The sequence below is a fragment of the Brachyhypopomus gauderio genome, unplaced genomic scaffold (genome assembly GCF_052324685.1).
Source record: "Brachyhypopomus gauderio isolate BG-103 unplaced genomic scaffold, BGAUD_0.2 sc78, whole genome shotgun sequence".
In the NCBI taxonomy this organism is placed as follows: Eukaryota; Metazoa; Chordata; class Actinopteri; order Gymnotiformes; family Hypopomidae; genus Brachyhypopomus; species Brachyhypopomus gauderio.
The window spans coordinates 649,483-672,546 of record NW_027506899.1 but is presented as its reverse complement, the minus strand read 5'-3'; the positions used below and the strand labels follow the sequence as shown (position 1 = coordinate 672,546).

At 43.6% G+C, this 23,064-nt stretch overlaps 2 protein-coding genes across 2 annotated transcripts in view; one reads left to right on the top strand and one right to left on the bottom strand.

Annotated features, from left to right (window-relative positions):
• LOC143492533 (uncharacterized) overlaps positions 1 to 23,064 on the top strand; it is a 695,466-nt gene that overhangs the window by 44,928 nt on the left and 627,474 nt on the right. The window lies entirely within an intron of this gene.
• LOC143492531 (chromosome transmission fidelity protein 18 homolog) lies at positions 12 to 21,167 on the bottom strand. The gene is given in 21 exon segments (XM_076990858.1): positions 12 to 264; positions 1,189 to 1,255; positions 1,655 to 1,771; positions 2,187 to 2,328; positions 4,656 to 4,786; positions 4,956 to 5,105; positions 8,255 to 8,479; positions 8,667 to 8,790; positions 16,217 to 16,347; positions 16,743 to 16,841; positions 16,960 to 17,053; positions 17,141 to 17,280; positions 17,422 to 17,438; positions 17,441 to 17,544; positions 17,779 to 17,876; positions 18,185 to 18,421; positions 18,855 to 18,996; positions 19,133 to 19,185; positions 19,367 to 19,459; positions 20,069 to 20,285; positions 21,037 to 21,167. Coding segments are annotated over 21 exon segments (2,643 nt in total). The 3' UTR covers positions 12 to 133.

Genomic DNA, 23,064 nt, shown 5'->3' with positions numbered 1-23,064 from the left:
GAAGACTTTGAGTAACAATACAGGTAACTGAACACAATTATGGTTTTACAGCCATTCATCAAAGTGTCAACACGGCCATGTAGTAATTCTGTCCCCCTCTCTCCTCACAAGGTTTCTTAGAGAGACAGAGTGCTTACAGGAGTTCCCTAATGTACACATTTCTACGCACTGCGTTGGACACGCCCTCGTTGAACCTAAACCACACATCACTGTTTCCTACTGCTTTACCAATCTGCAAAGTTCCACTCGGTTTGCCATCTTCACCTAGAGACACCAGAGAAAGAGCATGTGAGCTGAACACTGCCAAAACAAACCTGTATGATAGAGCAGTCTAACCTCTCAAAGAAGAGGTAACTAAACCTGAACCATGGCAACACCTGTATGATAGAGCAGTCTAACCTCTCAAAGAAGAGGGAACTAAATCTGAACCATGACAACACCTGTATGATAGAGCAGTCTAACCTCTCAAAGAAGAGGTAACTAAATCTGAACCATGGCAACACCTGTATGATAGAGCAGGGAGCAGTTAGGCCCTCTAACCTCTCAAAGAAGAGGTGACTAAACTGGGCAGAAAATTATATATAATAAAACATCAACTTCTTTACAAACTTTACATATTCTTGGTTAGTAGAAGCTGAATTTTTCTATCTGAGTGGAACTAATCTGCTCCTTTCTGGTGGTATTTCGTAATGTAAAGCTGTTGGCGAAATGACAGGAAATCTGACCAATGGTATTTATGATTTTCACTATGGGGGCTGGCCTGTAGTAGCTTGGCCCTGCGATTTGCCAGATAACTTCAAATGGACCTCAGGTGAGATCACAGCATAACTTGCTGAAAAGCTTGGTATGTGCAGAAGGGGTTTATCACTTATACAGAACTGTATGACACCTCTCCTCATAGAGATATTTTTATTTGTATAATCACTCATCCTTTCTTTTGAAAAACAGGACATTTGCAGTACTTTAATTTAGAATGTGTTTTGTATAAAAGTAGTCAGTAATATCTCAGACACCCCCCCACCAATCTCAGTGGATTGTGTTGGAGCTTCAGCAAGAAGTTTGAACAATGTTCATTAATTACTGGTGAAGCAAGACCATGACCAAGAAGGACAGAAAAGGAGGAGAATAAGGAGAAGAAAGAGAAGAAGAAGAAGAAGAAGAAGGAGGAGGAGAAGAGTGCTAAGTGACCTGTTACTGAGGTCCCCGCAGGTTTCTCTCTTGGTACTATGGCACGTCCAAAGAAATCCAGTTCGGGCTGTAAAATCGTAGGGGGGTAAAGTACATCAATATACGCCTGAAACAACCTCGAGTTGACGCTTCTAATGCTGATACTCCATCAACTCCATTAGTCTCAAGTTATAATTTAAGAGTGCAAAGCTCAAATGTATTTACGGAAAATGGATGAGGGCAATAAATATAAATATTAGCCAGCAGTTCGAGAAAGGTTTATCCACTAAGCTTTGGCAGTGACAATTTTAAAAGACATCTGATGACCATTTAAAAATGAATCCATATAGAAATGTTTGTAACAGGTAGGGGTTAAGGCTGAACTACGAGATACTGATAAGGATGTTTTATTAAGGCAATATTAGGATTCAACAGGATTTAAGGTAGTATGATAAGGTTTTAAGGCGGTATGGTGCAGTCTGGTCACCTTGCACTCCACAACAGCTTCTTTGACAATGTTCTCAAGCCGATGTTGGTGGTTCCTGACTGTTGGCTTCTTCATCTGTGGTCTCGTCACCTGTTGTCCTGCCTCAACATTCTCTGACTGTGAAGTCTGAGAGAAAATAAGAAAAAATGAAAACCACAAATGAGCCACCATGAATATATGAGCATTAAAAAAATAACAGCGACATTTATAACATGGTAGACAAGCATTTTCCCTAACCTGAAAAATACTATGCTTCTTTGACATCATTAAGTGTGAATATGTTTTTGCTAATATTGTTTCCTTGTACACATCTACTAGCTTTTCCTGAAAGGTGAATAACACAGGACTTGAATGTCTACTGTGGTACTCCACTGGAGGGTGAGGCACAGAACAGAGACTCTGGAAGGTCGGAACGTGAGGTTCTGGAACATGGGGTTCTGGAAGGTGAGGTTCTGGAACGTGGGGTTCTGGAACGTGGGGTTCTGGAACGTGGGGTTCTGGAACGTGGGGTTCTGTGCCGGTGTGTCTCTACCTTCTGGTTCCGATTCTGCTGCGCTCGTTCCAACCTCCTCATTCTCTCCAGCTCCATCTCCCTGGCGATCAGCTGCTTCACTTGATAGGTCAGCTGTCGTCGAGGGGGCAGCCCAGGAAACCTCACCACATCCTCCACATTCCTGCACACACACATTAATCCTTGATCCATTTTGTTGGCCTCAGAACATGCTGAAATCCTTGTAGTGTTTGTCTTACAACCAATATGTATATGAAATAACTAAGTTACATGACAGGAAAGGAAAGATTACATTACATATATGATCCACATTTCCTACAGGCTGTAACAACAGTACAAGAAATTGGGATGAAACGGGAGAAAAGGCATTCAGATTGTACAATGTTAATCTGATAAACGGAACCACCATCAGGGATTATTTGTGAGGCCTAGCTGAAGTAATTCAAGACGGGGCAATTCAAAGTCTTTTTGCCTTACAATATCCTTCAATAGTGCTGATCAAGACAAAAAATACTATTATTCTCCCATAAAGCCCAAGAGAAAAGAGACTTATCATGTTTCACCAGAGTTTCCACTGTGAAGTCACATGTAGTGCTCTGTTTAAGGTGCAGTTCTGATGAAAGACTGTCCCTACCCTTGAAGTGAGGATGGACGTCTACAAGGGTATAAAGCTCAGTCATAGGACTCTGGCTTGGGTTGTCGAGCAAAAATAAAAACATTGTCCTGACACTACAGGGTTCATTAAAGGGGACGTCCCACATCCCTCTGATGAACATCTGTCAATGTCTCCTCTCTGCTCTGAGGAGGGTGTGTGTGTTTACTCACGGTTCTAGTACGTAGGTGTACTGTACTCACGGTTCTAGTACGTAGGTGTACTGTACTCACTGTTCTAGTACGTAGGTGTACATGTACTCACTGTTCTAGTACGTAGGTGTACTGTACTCACGGTTCTAGTACGTAGGTGTACATGTACTCACGGTTCTAGTACGTAGGTGTACTCTACTCACGGTTCTAGTACGTAGGTGTACTCTACTCACGGTTCTAGTACGTAGGTGTACATGTACTCACGGTTCTAGTACGTAGGTGCACTCTACTCACGGTTCTAGTACGTAGGTGTACATGTACTCACGGTTCTAGTACGTAGGTGTACATGTACTCACGGTTCTAGTACGTAGGTGTACTGTACTCACGGTTCTAGTACGTAGGTGTACTGTACTAGGGCTGGGTATCGATTCAAATTCCAATTCCGATTCTGAAGATTAAGAATCGATTTATTTCGATTTAATCGATTCGATCCGATTCGATCCAATTCGGGGTTTAGTGTTATTAAAAATGTATTTGAGCTGTTTCCTGACTATGTACAGAAGCAACATGTTAAAACTAGTATTATATCGATATTAATCAGCAAATAGTTACTGGTAGTTGGTAGTTACTGATGGCTGGAAGACTGGTGAAAAGGGTCATCATAAATCTACCTTCAAGAAAGGTAATCCAGGACAATATACAGAGGACATCTTTGAGGTGTCTATATCTGCAACAGTGGACTCCTACTGGGACACTAACCAGTGCATTATTATTATGATTGAAATAATTAAGAATTCACCCAAAAGCTGTTGCTACCAAATGCATTTTTATTTTAAAAGTGCTCACACTTAATAAACTGAAAGTATAAAATGTAAACGTGTATTTTTCTTTAAAGTGCAAATATAAGAACAGAACTGTCACGTTACGGTCCCCGACCCCTCCCTTTTGGGCGTGTGTTAACGTTGTCTGCGTCTACTCGTCTGCGTCTGTAGATCTCCGTGGGTGCGGGTGCGTCTTGCGATAGTCCGTCTCACCTGAGGCTCGTCTCACATCGTGGGGTTTGTGTGTTCGCGCAGCGTCCTGTGCTCGTCGTTGTTTGAGTCACACATGTTCTATGTAAACGTGTTTTATGTGCGCTGTCTGCGCTTCGGTAAATGGAATAAACGTAACGATTTGGAATGTGCAAAGGATTCTGTCTCGTCCATCGCATTGCGCCCAACGTTACAAGAACATTTTTTAACTTTTTTAAACTGTAAAAACACTGGGTGGGTAAACGGTCAGTGACATGGACTAACTGTAAATAGTCACTGACACTGGATAGACTGTCCTTCTGCTTTTAGATTGCCGATTTGACTATCGTCGTTACCGGCACTGTCCGACGCCATATTGTTTTACAGTTAGTTAGACCGAGCACGCCTGCGTGAATTCAGTGACGAGGCGGGGGTAAAAGTTCACTAAAAAAATCGATCTTTGGACGTACGAATCGATTATCGGATCATCATATGCAAATCGATTCTGAATCGGAAAATCGATTTTTTCAACACAGGCCTATACTGTACTCACGGTTCTAGTACGTACGTGTACTGTACTCACGGTTCTAGTACGTACGTGTACATGTACTCACGGTTCTAGTACGTACGTGTACATGTACTCACGGTTCTAGTACGTACGTGTACATGTACTCACGGTTCTAGTACGTAGGTGTACTGGCCCTCAGGGCTGCGGTCCTGGCGGTAGGTCAGGTTATAGTTCAGCATGGTGTCAATCAGCTCACAAAGTTGCTGCTTCTCTCTGGTGCTGTACAGCTGAGGGTTAACCTGCAAGAACAGACAGACAGACAGACAGACAATACCCACCTGTTACAAAACGTACAACTTACAATGGCCAGCACAGTAATATGAAACAGTTCCACATGAGAATTTCAACAGTGGTCCCCACCCACCCACCGATCCACCCACCCACTCACCAACACACCCACCCACTCACCGGTCGTAGTTTGGGGCAGATGAGCTCCAGCAGCAAGCTGAGGACTTCCAAGCACAGGTTGTTCTGGCAAACCCGACTCCGTATTGTGGGAGGGATCTCGGCCAACATGGCAACGATGGCATTCTTGGTGTGCTGCGTTTTTGTAAGAGCCTGCACATCATTTGATAGTTAGGTCACTCAACAGCTTCATAAACCTACACCACCGTTCAAAAGTTTGGGGTCACTTAGAAATGTTCTTATTTTTGAAAGAAAAGCAGTTTTTTTTTTCAATTTAGCTAACATTAAATGCATCAAAAATACACTCTATACATTATTAATGTGTTAAATGACTATTCTAGCTGTAAACATCTGGTTTTTAATGCAATATCTACATAGATGTATGGAGACCCATTTCCAACAACCATCACTCCAGTTTTCTAATGGTACATTGTGTTTGCTAACTCTGTAAGGAGGCTATTGGATATTTAGAAAACCCTTGAAAACCCTTGTGCAAGTAGGTTAGCACAGCTGAAAACAGTTTTGCTGATTAGAGAAGCTATAAAACTGACCTTCCTTTGGGCTAGTTGAGAATCTGGAGCATTACAATTGTTGGTTCGATTAAACTCACAAAATGGCCAGAAAAAAACAACTTTCAATTGAAACTCGACAGTCTATTCTTGTTCTGAGAAATGAAGGCTATTCCATGTGAGACATTGCCAAGAAACTGAAGATTTCCTACAATGGTGTGTACTACTCCCTTCAGAGGAGAGCACAGACAGGTTCTAACCAGAGTAGAAGGAGAAGTGGAAGGCCCCGCTGCACAACTGAGCAAGAAGACAAGTACATTAGAGTACTCCAGTTTGAGAAATCGACGCCTCACAGGTCCTCAACTGGCAGCTTCATTAAATAGTACCCGCAAAACGCCAGTGTCAACGTCTACAGTGAAGAGGCGACTCCGGGATGCTGGCCTTCAGGGCAGAGTGGCAAAGAAAAAGCCATATCTGGCTAATAAAAGAAAAAGATTAATATGGGCAAAAGAACACAGACATTGGACAGAGGAAGATTGGAAAAAAGTGTTATGGACAGATAAATCAAAGTTTGAGGTGTCTGGATCACACAGACGAACATTTGTGAGAGGCAGAACAACTGAAAAGATGCTGGAAGAGTGCCTGACACCATCTGTCAAACATGGTGGAGGTAATGTGATGGTCTGGGTTGCTTTGGTGCTGGTAAAGTGGGAGATTTGAACAAGGTAAAAGGGATTTTGAATAAGGAAGGCTATCACTCCATTTTGCAACACCATGCCATACCCTGTGGACAGCGCTTGATTGGAGCCAATTTCATCCTGCAACAGGACAATGACCCAAAGCACACCTCCAAATTATGCACAAACTATTTAGAGAAGAAGCAGGCAGCTGGTGTTTTATCGGTAATTAAGTGGCCAGCGCAGTCACCAGATCTCAACCCCATTGAGCTGTTGTGGGAGCAGCTTGACCGTATGGTACGAAAAAAGGGCCCATCAACCCAATCAAACTTGTGGGAGCGGCTTCTGGAAGCATGGGGTGAAATTTCTCCAGATTACCTCAGCAAATTAACAGCTAGAATGCCAAAGGTCTGCAATGCTGTAATTGCTGCTAAGGGAGCATTCTTTGACGAAAGCAAAGTTTAAAGTAGAAAATTATTTCAAATAAAAAAAAACATTATTTCTACCTTGTCAATGTCTGGACTATATTTCTATTCATTTTGCAACTCATTTGATAAATAAAAGTACGAGATTTCAGGGAAAACACAAAATTGTCTAGGTGACCCCAAACTTTTGAACGGTAGTGTACATACAACACTGACAAGTGGTTATAGGACAATAATACACAGTAGTAACTCTAGTAGGGGTGTGACGAGACACTCAGCTCACGAGAAGAGACGAGACATGAGATTGGGTTCACGAGATCCGAGACGAGACGAGATTTTAACACCACTAAAATTACAAATTATATGACTGGACAACAGACTTTTATTTAACTTTAAACATGCATTTTGAAATGTTTTATTGTAACTCAACATGCACCATGTAAGAGACTGAAAAGTCCATCGTAAAGCAGTTTTCATCGTTAAGCATTACCCTAGATTTAGATACACTTTGATCGTAAATACAGTATAGAAAAAAACTAACAATATTCTCGTGCATACAGCGTGAGAAAGAGCGATCGCGTTGCCGAGATGGGCTTATCGTGCACGACACTCCGCTGTTCCTCCGCGCACCGCGCGAAATAAAATTAAAAGTCGGTGGTAACTCCAGTCCGTTGTTAACCAGAGCCGTCGTTAAGTGGGGACTCACTGTATTATGTGCAAAACAAAAAGTTCTTCTCTGTCAATACAGAGTGCAAATAGTGCAGAGCCTGACCAAGTATGTCACTGAATTTGCTGCAACTACACTGCCATGTTCATAAAAAAAAAATATTAGCATCCCCACACTGCTGCCAATATCCTTTGCTGTCTCAGCTTGCCAAAGCGTCTTTCTGTCCCTGCTACCTCTGTTCAAGTGAGATATGTTGATTTGAGTACTGAGCTGTGGTGCTGCTGTAAATGTCTCTGCATCGTGCTCGTATTAGCCACGGTGTACGGCATTATTTTCATACAATGTTTGCATATGGTCCGCGTCTTATCAGTCACTCTCTTGCCATTTATCATTTCCGCCGGGTTCCCAAAATGCTGCCAAACAAACGATGTGAAAGTGGCGGGTGCATCTTCAATAGTAATACCTGTATTTTCCGACATCATTCTGACGTCATCAAATCTCGCAAGACAGAGTTGCGTCTCGCGAGATCTCGAGACATGAGATCTCGTCACACCCTTAAACTCTAGCATTCTTTCTGGGTCAGAAACTGAGGAACTTCAGTATGCAGTTGCTAGCATTACACATTGTAGTGTGTGGACTGAGAAGCAGACTATTTATCCGAGAAGAAAAAACAGAAAACGTTGTTTGACTAAGGTTTATGAGTATATGAATTTATAGATGAGGAATAGCATTTTAAGGCTAGGCACACAAAATTTAACTTAATGTTAGAGTGTTTAACTGTGAAATGTGTATAGTAAGCAATAAAATATTTTATTTAGTTGGTGACAGTGATGTGTGAATGGGGCAGAAAATTCATTTGTTCCCAACATCCCTAGAGGGGAAAACGGCCTACCTCGTAGCGGCTGTTGGGGGGTAAACGGCCTACCTCGTAGCGGCTGTTGGGGGGTAAACGGCCTACCTCGTAGCGGCTGTTGGGGGGTAAACGGCCTACCTCGTAGTGGCTGTTGGGGGGTAAATGGCCTACCTCGTAGTGGCTGTTGGGGTAGCTGATCCGCGGGACGGAGCTGGCCGCGAACAGGAAGTGGAAGGCAGCGGGCAGGAAGGGGAGGTAGCGCATGAGCGAGTAATTCTGGCCATGCAGCACGCACTCGTTCACGTGGTCGGAGAAGCAGAGCCAGTCCAGGCCGGAACACACGCCAGACAGCCCGGGGTCCTTCAGCTTCATGGCGAGGAAGTTGTCGTACAGGCCCTGATGAGGCAACCACAGGAGGAGACGATGAGAGGGGTCATGTGAGAGAGGTCACGTGAAGGGTGGGGGTTCATGTGAAAGGGGGCTTTGCTCTTTTATTTCTCCAAGGATACTAGCATGTGTAAAGCACACACACTATTGGAGGCAGTCCTGCAGTGTGTGTGTGTGTGTGTGTCTGTGTGTGTACCTGTGTAAGTTTCTCATGCTCTCCATTAGATGAGGCCATGTGAAGGATGTGCTGAAGCCTTTGAGCTCCATCTTTAAGTCCCGCCTCCTCGAGCGCTCCAAATACATCTCCACCAATCCGCTTCCTTATCAAAAAAAGGGACCAAAAAACACCAATCACAAACACCATTGGCCAGTAGCTCAGAGAAACAATTTAAGTGAGTGATCTCATATTACAAATGCATCATGAAGTCAAACTTGTGCATTATCAGCTTAAAAACACATTCACATTTATGACCCGCCTCTCCCAACACCCACCCACTTCTCTGTCCTCGTTTCCCTCCCCTCCCAGAACACAGAGGAAGTAAGTACGTAAGCTTTTATTTATAAAGTGCTTTTCCCAGACAATAGTCACAAAGCGCTGTACATATAGCACAAAAGAAATAATAAAATAAGATGATAAAATTAAGATAAAAAAAATAAGATAAAATAAGACAAGATAATAACCTTTGATAAAACACCACACAACATGTACATACACATATGAAAATACATATTTACATATGCATACATACACATATATATTAGCAGAAGGCCTGTTTAAAGAGAAACATTTTTAACTCTTTTTTGAAGGAAATCAACAGAGTCTGCTAACCGGAGGTGTAAAGGGAGGCTGTTCCAGAGCCTGGGTGCTGTAAATTGAAAAGCTCTGTCCCCCTTGGTCTTAAATCGTGTCCAGGGAACAGCCAATAGACTTTGGTCCAGTGAGCGTAAACAGTGAGATGGTGAATATTTAGTAAGGAGCTGTGTGATGTACACAGGAGCCTGGCCATTTAATGCTCTATATGTAAAAACAAGGATTTTAAAATGAATTCTAAAATTTACTGGGAGCCAGTGTAATGAATATGGGTTATGTGAGATCGTTTGCTAGTGCGTGTTAATAATCTAGCTGCTGCATTTTGTATCGCTTGGAGCTGAGAGAGATTATTTATCCAAGCCATACAAAAGAGCTCTGCAGTAGTCCAAGTGAGATGATACAAGAGCATGTATAATTTTTTCCATATTAACCATAGAAACCATACGACGTATTTTGGAAATGTTTTTTAAGTGAAAGAAGCAAGAACGTGACATGGATTTTATATGAGTGTCAAAGCTGGTCAAATATTACACCAAGATTTCGGATGTTAGGTTTGGCTGCGGGACAGGAAGAGGCAAGGATCTGACTGATTTTTGGATGTAAATCAGGAGGTGCAATAATCATAGTCTCCGTTTTGTCTGCATTTAAAACAAGACAGTTACTAGATAGGCACTCACTGATCAAAGTTAAACACTGGAGTAGGGTGGACAGCCTATCCAGTTGCTGGGGCTTGAAAGACATGTACAACTGAATGTCATCTGCGTATAAATGATAGGAAACAATTTTAAAAGACTGGATGATGCCTGCTAATGGAAACGTATAAAAAGCAAATAAAAGAGGTCCCAGAACTGATCCCTGTGGGACCCCACATCCCAAGGGAGCAATGATGGAACAGAACCTACTAGATCGAATAGAGAAAGTAGTATCTTTTAAATAAGAAGCAAACCAGTCAAGTGCTGTGCCAGAGATACCAGCCACAACATTGAGCCTATCCAGCAAGATGCTATGATCGATGATATCAAAGGCTGTGGTAAGATAAAGTAAAATGATGACGGAGCAATTCCCTGCATCAGAAGCATTAAAACATCATTATAAACAAGAGCGCAGATTCAGTGGAGTACTGTTTACGAAAGCCTGACTGAAATGGATCCAAAATGTGTTGGATAATACAGTTCTAAAATGATATTCTACTATTTTCTCCATCAGCTTACTAATAAATGGCAGTTTAGAGATTGGTCAATAGTTACTGATGCAGCTGGTATCAAGGTTAGGCTTCTTCTTCAAACACATTGGAACATGAACCTGAGTCGATGAGCTATTTATTATTGCTAATAATGAGGGTCCTATAGTGGTAAAGTTACCAATCAGGACAGAATGGAGTAATAATTCCTGAGGATAAGATGAGGGTTTCATCTTGCCAATTACATTAACTAAAAAGGAAAAGGAATTAAAATATTCAAAACATGGGGGACCATGTGCCTGGAGAGGCACATTTAGTGAGATCTTGGGTCTCAGGTTATTCTTGTTTATCTTGTTTACAAAATAATTTAAAAATCAAATACAGTCATCATCAGAATGTAACAAGGCCTGCTGAAGCGGAAGAGTAGTAATCCTATTTATAGTATCAAATAAAACCTTGGGATAATTCCTAACAAGTTTGATCAGATTTCCAAAATAAGTTGATCTTGCTTTTTTTTAATCATCTCTTTGTACAATTGAAGGAGCTCTTTAAAATATTCGCGGTGAACTAGCAATCCCAGCTGCCAGGTGTCGCCCCTTTTGATCCACAGCTACCTATAGGCTTTCTCAGCTGCCTTGCAGATGTTTCTGGTGGCTTTCCTTTCTTGAGCTCCTCTGATTCCAAGCAGCCTGAGTGATCAATGCAGACACTGTCCTGGGAATCTTCTGCAACCAACCTCAATTGGCTCACCTCCACCCTTTCAGCCTGTTGTCCTCCACCAGTTCCAGGTACTTTGCCTTTTTCTGCTCAAAAGCTACCTCAATCAATCCAGTCTTCCCAGGGGACTGTGAGTTCCAGTAGCACCACTTGCTTTGTACTCTCTGATGTTAGGACCATATCTGGCCTGAGTGTTGTGCTGGTGATGTGCTCCGGAAACTTCAATTTCCTCCCCAGGTCCACCTTCAGCTGCCATTCACCTGCTGTGGATAGCAGACCAGCTGGGACCTTTGGCCATGACTGAGGTTTCTCCCCAGCCCTGACGAAAGTGATGTTTGGCCTTGCTAGGGGTTGGTGCTTGCTTTGCTGGATTCCTGCACCGATGGTGTCAGCTACTACCTTCAGCACCTGGTCATGGCGCCATCGATGCTTGCCCTCTCCCAGTGCTTTCAGGCAGCAGCTCAAGATGTGCTCCAGCAATCCTCTTGCAGGACACAGAAGGCAGGATGATGTTTCGGCCAGACCCCAGCAATGCAGATTGGCTGGACTCGGCAGGACATCGTACACTGACTGGATCAGGAACGTGAGTCTTGCTGGCTCTGATTTCCAAAGTTCTGACCAGGTGATCTTCCGACTCAGTGCATGGCCCCAATTGGTCCAAGCTCCCTGCTGGCGCCTGGCCACCGTCTTGCTGCGGCGCTCCTCTTCCACCTCTGCTCGGACCTCACCCTGAATCATCTGCCATCTGACCCTCCCCCGCGTCCTGTCATAGCATGGCGTTTTATGGCAGCCGAGTCCTGCTCGCCCAACCGCCACAGCACCCACCAGCACACCATGCCGCAGCCTTTCCTCTGCCTGCTGTACTGCCTCCTGTGCTCTCCACTTCCTTCCAGTCCTGACCTCTATTCCTGCAGAGGGGACTCTGCTGTCAGAGGAGTCTCTGTATTGTAACACCTCCCTGGCTCTTGTTAGTTTAAATTCCTCTGTCAGGCCTGATAACGGGAGCTGCAGCTTGTTGGTATGCCCATAGAGGGGGATGCCGCTCAGGCTCTTCGGCAGGCCCAGCCACCTGCGCAGGAACTGGGTGATCTTTCTCTCCAGGGTCTCCACCATTGTAACGGCATTTTCCTGGCTTGAATGTCATTCTCGCCCAAGATGTTAAACTTTCTAGACCTTTAAGAAGCCAGCGGCACTCTGGCACTGATGTTGATGTGACTGTTAGGTCATCCATAAAGGCTCTGATTGGCGGTTGCCAAGTACCAGATCTGGAGAGAGACCCTCTGCATTCCACTTCTGCCACCTTGACAAGCATGGTCATCGCCAGGGCAAATAGCGTCACTGATGTAGTGCAACCTGTGATGATGCCTTTCTCTAGGCGGTGCCATGCTGATGTTATAGATCCAGATGTAAATCTGTTATAACAATGCAGTATGAGATCTGTGATCTTTGGCGGGACATGGTGCATGAAGATCTTGCCCTCTACGCTGAGCAGTGAGATGGTCCGGAACTGTGAGATGTCACTTGCGTTTTCCTCCTTCGGTATCCACACACCTTCAGCATACCTACACTGCTACCCTCTCTCTACCCTTCCTCCTGTGCCACTCAGCACAACATAGGGAGATGAGCTTTCTCCTAAGTACGTCTCTGAGCTCAGCCAGGGCGGGCCTTTCTTCCTCTCTCGCCTCCTTAAAATGCTGTTTCAGGCCCCTCAAGTCTCTCCTGAGTATGGTGATCTTGTTCTCTCGCCGGTTGGGTCTAGCTGTGGTCTTGGCCTTTTGCTGTTTGACACCAAATCGCTCGGCACCGATGCAGATGATGAAGGTGCACATTGTTTGGAGCTGCTGGTCTACGCCCCCTTTCGATGATGCTTCCAAAGCACCATTTACATCTTCGTCTAACTGGCACCACTCAGTCTCCTTGTGTGCCACTGTCCACAAGACCCTATGCTGTTCCGATGGATTGTTGGCTGGCGCATGCTGAGCTTGGAGGTTCTGGACACTGTAGGTTGACTCCGGGTCCTGCTCCTCCTCAGTCTCACCAGGGGCCATGCTATGCACTGCCTCTGTGCGTTGCTCTGCTTGCTTCCTCCTTATACAATCCATCTTGGTCTGATGGATCTTCAGACCTTTCAGGTTCTTACAGCTTTTGCCGCATGTACAGGTTAATCTCATTGTCGTTAATCCATTGCTCATGTTCTGCATCAAAAGGTCCGTCCGTGTGGGGTGCTCACCCCCCCCCCCCCCTCTCGGGCACCCCTGGGGGTATTTTTCATTAGGGCTTTCCATAGCTTGGTTGGGTGCTCCCTTGCGGGAGCTGCAGCTTGGGATCCTAACCCTCACTGCCCCAGTTGCCATCTCTTCGAGCTGCCCACTGACACTCCAGTCTTCAGTACCCCGTTCGTAGTTGTCATCTAGCCTTTCCTGGAGGTCACTGGCTACGCCAGAATGATAGTTTGTAAGAAACACCTTGATGGTGCAGCTTGGACACCTCTTCAGTGATGAACAGATGACCTGCTGTATGACATGAACGCCGGAGGTCTCTGGTCTGATAGTTCAACCAGGGTGTGAAAGAATTAATGGAGGAGTTCTTCATTTTTACAGGAGCAATCTTATCGAGAATAGACTGGCAATGTTCATTGAAAGAATTTACCAAATTTTCCATTGGAATGTGGTGTAAAATTAAAAAGAGAAGAACATTCTGATAGAACAGAGTCATCAATGACTCATCTGTGCTTAATGCAAACATGAGAAATGAATTCTGAATTGCACAAAGCATTAAAAGAGACTGATTTATGGTCACTGAAGACCACTTCCTTAATGTGTAGATGTTCCAAGATGATGTCATATGTGAAGACCAGATCCAAAGTGTGACCAGCGGTGTGAGTAGGTCCAGATATATGTTGCACAAAATTGACTGAATCCATGATGTTCAGGAACTCCATTGTGGTAGTGCTGGATAGATCATCAACATGAATTTTGAAGTCCCCAAGGATTATAATTTTCCCAAGTTTACTGGTAGAAGATAAAAAGTCTTGAAAATCAGATAAAAAGGATACAGGGGAGCTAGGTGGGCAGTAAACTAGAATACCATACATACACTGAACTTGACCAATTTTGATCATAGTCATTTCAAATGAGTCATAACAGTCCACACAGTTCATCTGACAGGATATACTTCTTAAAAATGACAGCTTTTCCACCTCCACGATCCGAGGTCCATGGTATAATACAAAATGAACAGTCTCCAGGACACAATTCTAATAGGTGAGAAAATTCTTTTTCGCGCTGCCAGGTCTCAGAAACAAACATAAAGTCTAGCGTTTCACTGCAAAACAAATCCTTTAAAAGGAGAGATTTATTTGCGATAGAGCGGGCATTTATTACCATCATTTTGACGGAGGGCGCTACTGGGTCATGATCCATGCACCTGGAACAGGATCCGTAGAGCAGAGTAAACTGCGCAACAAAACCGGATTTCTCCCACATTGAGCTACAGGTTTCCACACCTGACAATCTGGACGGAAAACTCTCCAAAACCTAAGCAATTTCACGAAGAAACCAGCTCTCCTTCCACGCTTCCTACAATGAGGTGATAGGTGGCATTACAAATTCGCCGTGGGACGCATCCTGACCCAGCGGAGGTGGAAAAACAAACTCTCGTTGATTTTGGAGATCGTCCATAACGGATTTGATCGCCAGTAGTGATTGCGATCATAAGTCCTTAAAGGGATGACTCCAGGCGGAAAAGCGGCAGAAATACATACAAGGCAAATTACATAAGTACTAACGAGGACTGAGGTAGAGGCAAAGGCAAAGCCAAACACAGGCGACATCTTGACTTCATTCTGCACTTTTTTACATCAGTGTTAATTTCGTTGACGAATAATTTTTGTCATAGTTTTCATCAATGAGCCTTTTTTTCATGACAAAAACGAGACGATAACTAAATAAAAACTATTCAAATGGATAAAAATGATGACGAAAATAATGGACATTTTTGTCAACGAATAAAAACGAGACAAAAATATTGGCCAACTATGACATCCAATCAGACCTGATTTAGTTTTGTGAAAGGTAGGAATAAGTTAAGAAGAGATCCAACCGTAACTACTTTAGCGTACAAGGAGAGGCAGCACAAACTGGGTAACTGTCCAATCAGTACTAACATCTTCACATCGCACACAACCTGGTAAGACCATACTAGCCTGTGAACTGTGGTCACTCATGAAATTCAACTCGAAGTTAACTCGACAATGTTAGCAGGGAGAAAGATGAGCGGCAATATATGGCCACATTTCTCCTTTGACTTTGAGAAAAACAAGACGGTGTGTAAACCATGTGGGACGATGATGTCGGGAAAAATACGACAAACCGTGTATTCTTCCGCCTCGTACACCAAATACCAAGTTCTGTTTACAATGCAGAACCACTTAAGTCCAAACAAGGCTTTATACAGTAAATGACAGATGTGTTGTAAGCACAAAAAATCTTAACTCGGGAACCTCGTAACCCAGAGACTGCCTGTATGATGTTTATTTTGATTGAATCGGAGCAATATCTTCGGCACGACCAAACAAGTTGAAAACAAACTGGACTTAAGGCAGGAGGGAGGTAACTTTTGTACGTAATGTCTGAAAATCAGAAGGCGGGATGACCCACAAGTTAATCAAATGACACCGCCGTCATCCATCCAGCGCTGATGAGCGCCAGTGAGAGGATCATATTTCAGCCTCAAAACCGATAGCACAAGCACGAGTGTGATTCATTATGATTTGACGGATTTATTCCCCAAAAAATTCAAATGATGGAAATCCGTTGTGGTGACGGAGAACTTTAACCCATGATGTAGCCCTAACCTAACAAACCTGATTCAGCTAACCAGTGGCCACAGAGGGATTAGAACATTGACCTCAGCAGACTGCTGTCTTATAGTCTATTTCAGTGTTTAACTTGATAAATGATGTCACCAAGCCCAAAACACTACAAACACTAGAAAAACAAAAAAGTGATATGGGGAATAAAACTTTGTGTTTCTGTACCTTTTCAGACGAGGAAGCTGAAAAATTTCTTGCCACACTGAGAAAAGTCCCTTGTTCTGGTCTTTCAACCCAACGCACATAGAACTCACAATACGCTGATCCAACTGCTTCTGACCACGACCATGTAAAAACTACACAGACACACACACACACACACACACACACACAGAATGTGTGTCATCTTTTGGATGCGCTTTAATTTTATTCCAATATTTTCTATTCCAATATTTTTAATATATTCCAAGTTTTGATAATATGTATGCAACAGGAAAAAGTGTATATGAAATGTAATAATTTAAACAATATGTATTTCTGATTTACAGTAAAAACTAAAAAGCAGCAACTTTTCATTAAGTTTAAATTAGATTTTTTTTTATCAGAGTTTACTTTTTTTTGTTTTCAGAATTAGTGTCACTGTAATTGAATATGCAGAGGAAGTCAGTCAAACACTGACATCAAGACATCTTAACTCTCCTCTGGATGCAAGTCTCATTTCATTCTTTTAAAGGACATGTAAACAGGTCACCTGTAATGTGTTGATGCAAGAACGAATGTCGTTGTCTGTTTTCTCACACAAGGCCATCAGGGTGCCTGTGTCTGCCTTCATGCCCTGCCACCTTGTGATCTAAAACACACACACACACACACACACACACACACACACACACACACACACAGAGAGAGATGACGTTGTTGCGGGAGCACTTGTGCTGAAGGCGAGCGCCAGAGGACATGCGTGTTACCTCAGCCAGTCTCTGCACGAGGAGCGAGGGTTGTGTCGGGGGAAAGGTCAAAAGGAACGCCTGCTGCCTCAGGGGCCTCAGAGCTGGGGCATAACTGACAAGAGAGACAGCCAATGAAAAACGCAGCTCGTTCCAAACAACAAACTCACTGGACACAGAGGCAGGAAGAGGAGGAGCTCACAGGTCGTTGCAGATGCAGATGATTGGTCGAAGCAGGACAGACTCTTTCTTCTTCTTCTTCTTTAAGTGATTGGCGCCCGACTCCTCTCCCTCTCGGCTGTCCTTCCTGTTCAGAGTTGCCAAGAGGACGCCGATGGCGGCCTGAGTCGGCCAGACGGAGACGCAGAGACAGTGGGGGACAGAGACGTAGAGACAGTGGGGGACAGAGACGCAGAGACAGTGAGGGACTGCAGTCCAAAAGTGGCACAGGTTTGCAAGAGAACTCGGGGGGGGGGGACTTACAGAAGGGGCCCCGTCGATTCGTCAATCACGAGGCAGTTTGGCTTCTCGTTGGCTACCAGCACTGACTGCATCTGCGTGGCAGTGTCAATGCGCTTCTGAAAGAGCTCAGCACTGCGGTCGTCACTGCAATATAAAACAGCGAAAGAGTACTGAAAGGAGAAAGATCCTAATTTTGAACCCTGAAGTACTCCCACAGTATGTCTGGAGCCTAAAACAACACGTCGGCATTCAACACTGGAGATCTACATCATCTAGAAAAAGCATGGCCAAGTTGATGGTAAAACCTTCTTGGCACCTAGGTAGATAATACTCAAAGGAATGCAGCAATGTAAGTTGATGCATGTGTGTATCCATTACCTAGCATTGATCTCAACTACATTGTATCCAGCATGTCTGGCAATGATGTGCGCTAACGTCGTCTTTCCCAGACCAGGAGGACCCGACAACAGTGCCACCTGCAGGCAGAGAGCAGACATGACGAACAGTATGACCCTACTACACAGAAATAAAACACTCAAATCCAAAAGAAAAACTAATAAAAACAGGGATAAAAACTATTATGATAAAAATCATAATATTTTTATCATAATAAAACTTATGGACTTATGGAGTAATTTTTCTTTATTCCTTGTTCTAAAAAACTTCACGAAAAGATGAAATTGACTAACACAATCACATTTCTTAGTGGAGAAACCAACAACACACGTTCCACATGTTCCGGATCTTTCTACCCCATGAAGGGATTTAAAGTCTTAAAATTTACCTTAAATTTGGGTAATTTTTAAATTTTATTTATATTTTTTTTATACTGGTCTAGTTCCGCCTCCAGTATCTCCTCGGTGATCTGGCTTTTGGTTTTGAAGCGCTGAGCTTGGTTTTGATTTTGTGTATTTGGCACGGAGGGTCTGGCCTCTGCAGCAGGAGGGCGTGGTTTTCTCTCTCGCCCAAAAACAACAGTGTCCCACAGCTTCAGCCATTTCAACAGGCAACGATTGGTGAACTGAAGAAACACACACACACACACACACACACACACACACACACACACACACGCACACACACACACACACACACACACACACACAGGTGATTTTGAAGTGATCAAAAGAAGCGTTCAAGTGAAACCTTGTGGTACTTTTAGTACTTGATTATTTCTAGTGCTTATTTATTTATGTGTGGGGGTCTCATTCTAGTTCTAGTTATTCGAGCTTCCATTCATAGTCCTGTCATTATTTAAACTGAGTGATGCAAATATGACATTTCTCAAATTTTTTATAAGGGCTTTAAGGCAAGAAACTGACAAAATCACAGTAGTTAAAACGAGCTTTACGCATCTGGTGTGGAGTGCTTGCCCACTGACCATTCATGCAAAAGTGCAATCTGACGACCCTTCATGCAAAAGTGCAATCTGTTCTGTGCATTTTATGATTCACATCGTCACTCAGCTCCGTAAAATGCAGCGGGGCGAAGCGGTCCACCCACAAACGAGAGCAGGAACCTTCGTCTGCAGCGTCACCATCCTCCCCCTCTGCATTCTGCATCACCTCATCCTCAAGAAGTTCTGGATCTACACCACTACAAAGCACAGGGGTTAGATGATGGAGAGAAGATCTGTCCAGAGTGAACCTACCCATAAGCCCCTGTTCATGTTCTCGTAATAGCCAAGTGTCAGTGTAGGAAGGTTCTGCCCCAACAGCAGACTCTCAGGTACCTGTTCAGGAGTTCTGTTAGCCTCTGGGAGTCCTCCACCACCTGACGATGACGCTGTAGATTAAGAACAGATATTAGGACATGGACTTTATGGTGTGTGTGTGTGTGTGTGTGTGTATGTGTGTGTGTGTGTGTGTGTGTGTGTGTGTGTGTGTGTGTGTGTGTGTGTGTGTGTGTGTGTGTGTGTGTGTGTGTGTGTGTGTGGAGGGGTGCGAGTGTGTGTGTCCCTTCTTACTCTCTCTGCCACTTGCTCTTTGAGAACCTTAATGGGCACAGCCAGAAGGCCCAGTGCATTCTGGGAATTCCTGAAAAACCTCGGGTCAGGTGCCTGAGATGTAAGAGAGCTCATTTTGCATTTTGATCTACTACATGTGTTGAATTCAGAACATGTACACAAGAAATACAGTAGAATAAATCATTAGAAGCATTCATAAGTATTCTTTTGAAGCATTGATTTCACTGTGGTTTGTTATAAGAGAATATGTGAGAATTTCAAATTTCCTTGTACAAAGATGCACGTTTTGCAAATTAAAACAAGCAAACCTTGTCAGTAGGTCTACATGTATAATTTACAGCAGAATGAAGTATAGTTTTGATAACAAACCTTGTCAGTAGGTCTACATGTATAATTTACAGCAGAATGAAGTATTGTTTTGATAACAGACCTTGTCAGTAGGTCTACATGTATAATTTACAGCAGAATGAAGTATTGTTTTGATAACAAACCTTGTCAGTAGGTCTACATGTATAATTTACAGCAGAATGAAGTATTGTTTTGATAACAAACCTTGTCAGTAGGTCTACATGTATAATTTACAGCAGAATGAAGTATTGTTATGATAACAAACCTTGTCAGTAGGTCTACATGTATAATTTACAGCAGAATTAAGTATAGTTTTGATAATGTTTTGTATAGTCTGTCCATGTGTATAAGCACCTTGTGGTCATCCTCCTTCTTGCTGAGGTAAACTCGGTTTCCCAAGGAGTCTGTGACCGTGATGTAATCTCCTGTTGCTGGGGGACCTTTCCGTGAGCGACACGCTGCCGTAGTAACCCTCTTTGGTGATTCCTGTAGTGCTGCCAGGCCACTGATGTCCAAAACACTGGCTGCCATGGCAATCGGTGGCCTATCAACAGAGTGACTCAGTGCAAACCTGCAAAAAGATAAAACAGGAAACCATGATGATCCATTACATTACAATAACATCATTACATTACAATAACATCAAAATACAGTAACAATGATGACTTAATAAAATCAGTCACGTCTGAAATAATGCTGGGAGTAATGTAATGAGAGTATGTAATGTGAAAATATGTATTATATTCATGTGTGATTCATATTAATCATGTCCATGCAGACACTATAACACAGTCTGTGTGTGAAGTACTGCTTGCACTGCTTAGTAATTAACTGTAACCATATTGAAGATGTTTTTCTGTACGACTGAAGTTTTCTGTGCAGCAGCAGAGTTAGTGATAACATTGCTTATCTGTTTCTATGCACCCAATGTTGAATCCCAGGGAAACTGATAACTGCTCCTGGGAAGCAGCATCCTTAGTTTTTCTACACACACACTTTGACTATAAGAATCTGGACTGAGAGAGACAGTTCAGAGTTACTGCATGAAGCGTAAGCTTCACATCATACTTTATATTTTTATATTTTGTAACTCTCTTGCTATCAAATAAATACTGCTTAATATATTATAAGACCTCCACTTCTGCTCCATCAATTCCACCACACAAGTTAAGTGTCTGGTGTGTATATTCAGTAGGAGCTACAGGGCAGACCAGTTCAGACACTCATTTCTAATTTTAGCATTTCTATATTCTTCTTCTTCTTCTTCTTCTTCTTCTTCTTTCGGCTGCTCCTTTTAGGGGTCACCACAGTGGATCATCTGCCTCCATCTTGCCTTATCCACTGTCTCCTCTACTGTTACACCAACCACCTCCATGTCCACCTTCACTGCATCTATAAACCTCCTCTGAGGTCTTCCTCTTCTCCTTCTGCCTGGCAGCTCCATCTCCAACATTCTTTGTCCAATATATTCACTAATCCTCCTCAACACATGTCCAAACCATCTCAGCCTGGCCTCTAGTTTTATCTCCAAACTGCTCCACCTTCACTGTCCCTCTGATCTTCTCATTTCTAATCTTGTCCATCCTTGTCACTCCCAATGAAAATCTCAACATCTTCATCTCCACCACCTCCAGCTCAGCCTCCTGTCTTTTAGACAGAGCCACAGTCTCCAGACCTACATCACAGCAGGTCTCACGACTCTCTTATAGACCTTCCCTTTCACTCTTGCTGCTATCCTTCTGTCACACATCAGCCCTGACACCCGTCTCCACCCACTCCATCCTGTCTGCACCCTCTTCTTCACCTCTTTTCTGTAGTGTCCTTTGCTCTGGATGGTTGCCCCAAGATATTTGAAGTCATCCACCTTTACCACCTCTGCTCCTTCCATCTTCACCTCTCCACCTGCCTCCCTCTCATTCACACACATGTATTCTGTCTTTTCTCTACTGACCTTCATTCCTCTCCAGTGCAAACCTCCATCTCTCCAGGTTCTCTTTACCTGCTCTCTACTCTCACCACAGATTACAATGTCATCTGAGAACATCATGGTCCATGGAGCCTCCTGCCTGACCTCATCTGTCAACCTGTCCATCACCATTGCACATAAGAAGGGGCTCAAAGCTGATCCCTGATGTAACCGTACCTTCACCTTGAAACCATTAGTCACTCCAACTGCACACCTCACCACTGTCTCACTATCCTCATACATGTCCTGTACCACCCTCACATACCTTTCAGCCACACCTGACTTCCTCATACAGTACCACAGTGCGTAAGAGTGTGTGGAATGTTAGTGTGCGTAAAAGTGTGTGGACTGTTAGTGTGTGTAAGAGTGTGTGGACTGTTAATATGTGTAAGACTGTGGGCTGTCAGTGTGTGTGTAAGAGCTACTCAGGCGTGTAGTAAGGGGGACACTGTAGACCAGTAGAAGTTTCCATGATGAGACCTTCTACCAGTCAAGACCAGTGGGACAAAGCTACACATCTTAATGCAGCTCACACACTTCCTGCTTCTGCATGACCTCATCTGTCCTGATTCACTAGAATGTGTTTGTACTTCCTGGAGACCAAAGCAGCTAAACTGGTTGTGGGTAAAAAGTCAATGAGACTGAAACCAAACTTTCAATCTGATGCTAAACTGGATACAAAGAATGTGGAAACTTCAGTGCCAACATCAACACACACACACACACACACACATTTAGTCCCCACTGCCCCCTATTTATTTATTCAGAGGGATGTGTGTAGTGTCATCATGTGAATGAATTAATGTTCAATTTATATAGCACACCCAAGGTCACTTTACAAGCACACACACACCTGTTTTCATTGAACACAAAGAGCCATATCATCATACACTCAAGGAATATTTGTCGCAGACTGCTAATTTACCTAACCTCCATGTCTTTTGACTGTCGGAGGAAACCGAAGACCGCGGAGGAAACCCACGCAAACACAGGGAGAACATGGAAACTCCTCTCAGATAGGGATTTGAACCCAAGACCCCAGTGCTGAGAGGCAAACATGCTAACCACCAAGCCACCATGTTGTGGGAGGGAGGGACACTCATGATGTCCTCAGCTGTCTTCACTGTCCACTTGTCAGGAATGGCAATCACGCCCGTGACCGCCAGAGGGCGCCATCACCCGAATATTGATCCGCACACCTGAACCTGATCGGCTACTCATCCACGCCCTACTTAAGGACTCTGCTCACACAGACCAGTGCGAAGTATTGCCTCACCGTGTAGCATTACCAAGCCGTATTTACTATCCTGTCTGCATTCCTGGTTACCGATCCTAGCTCTGCCCTCTTGTCTTACGCCTGTTTGCCTAACCCTTCTGTACCTCT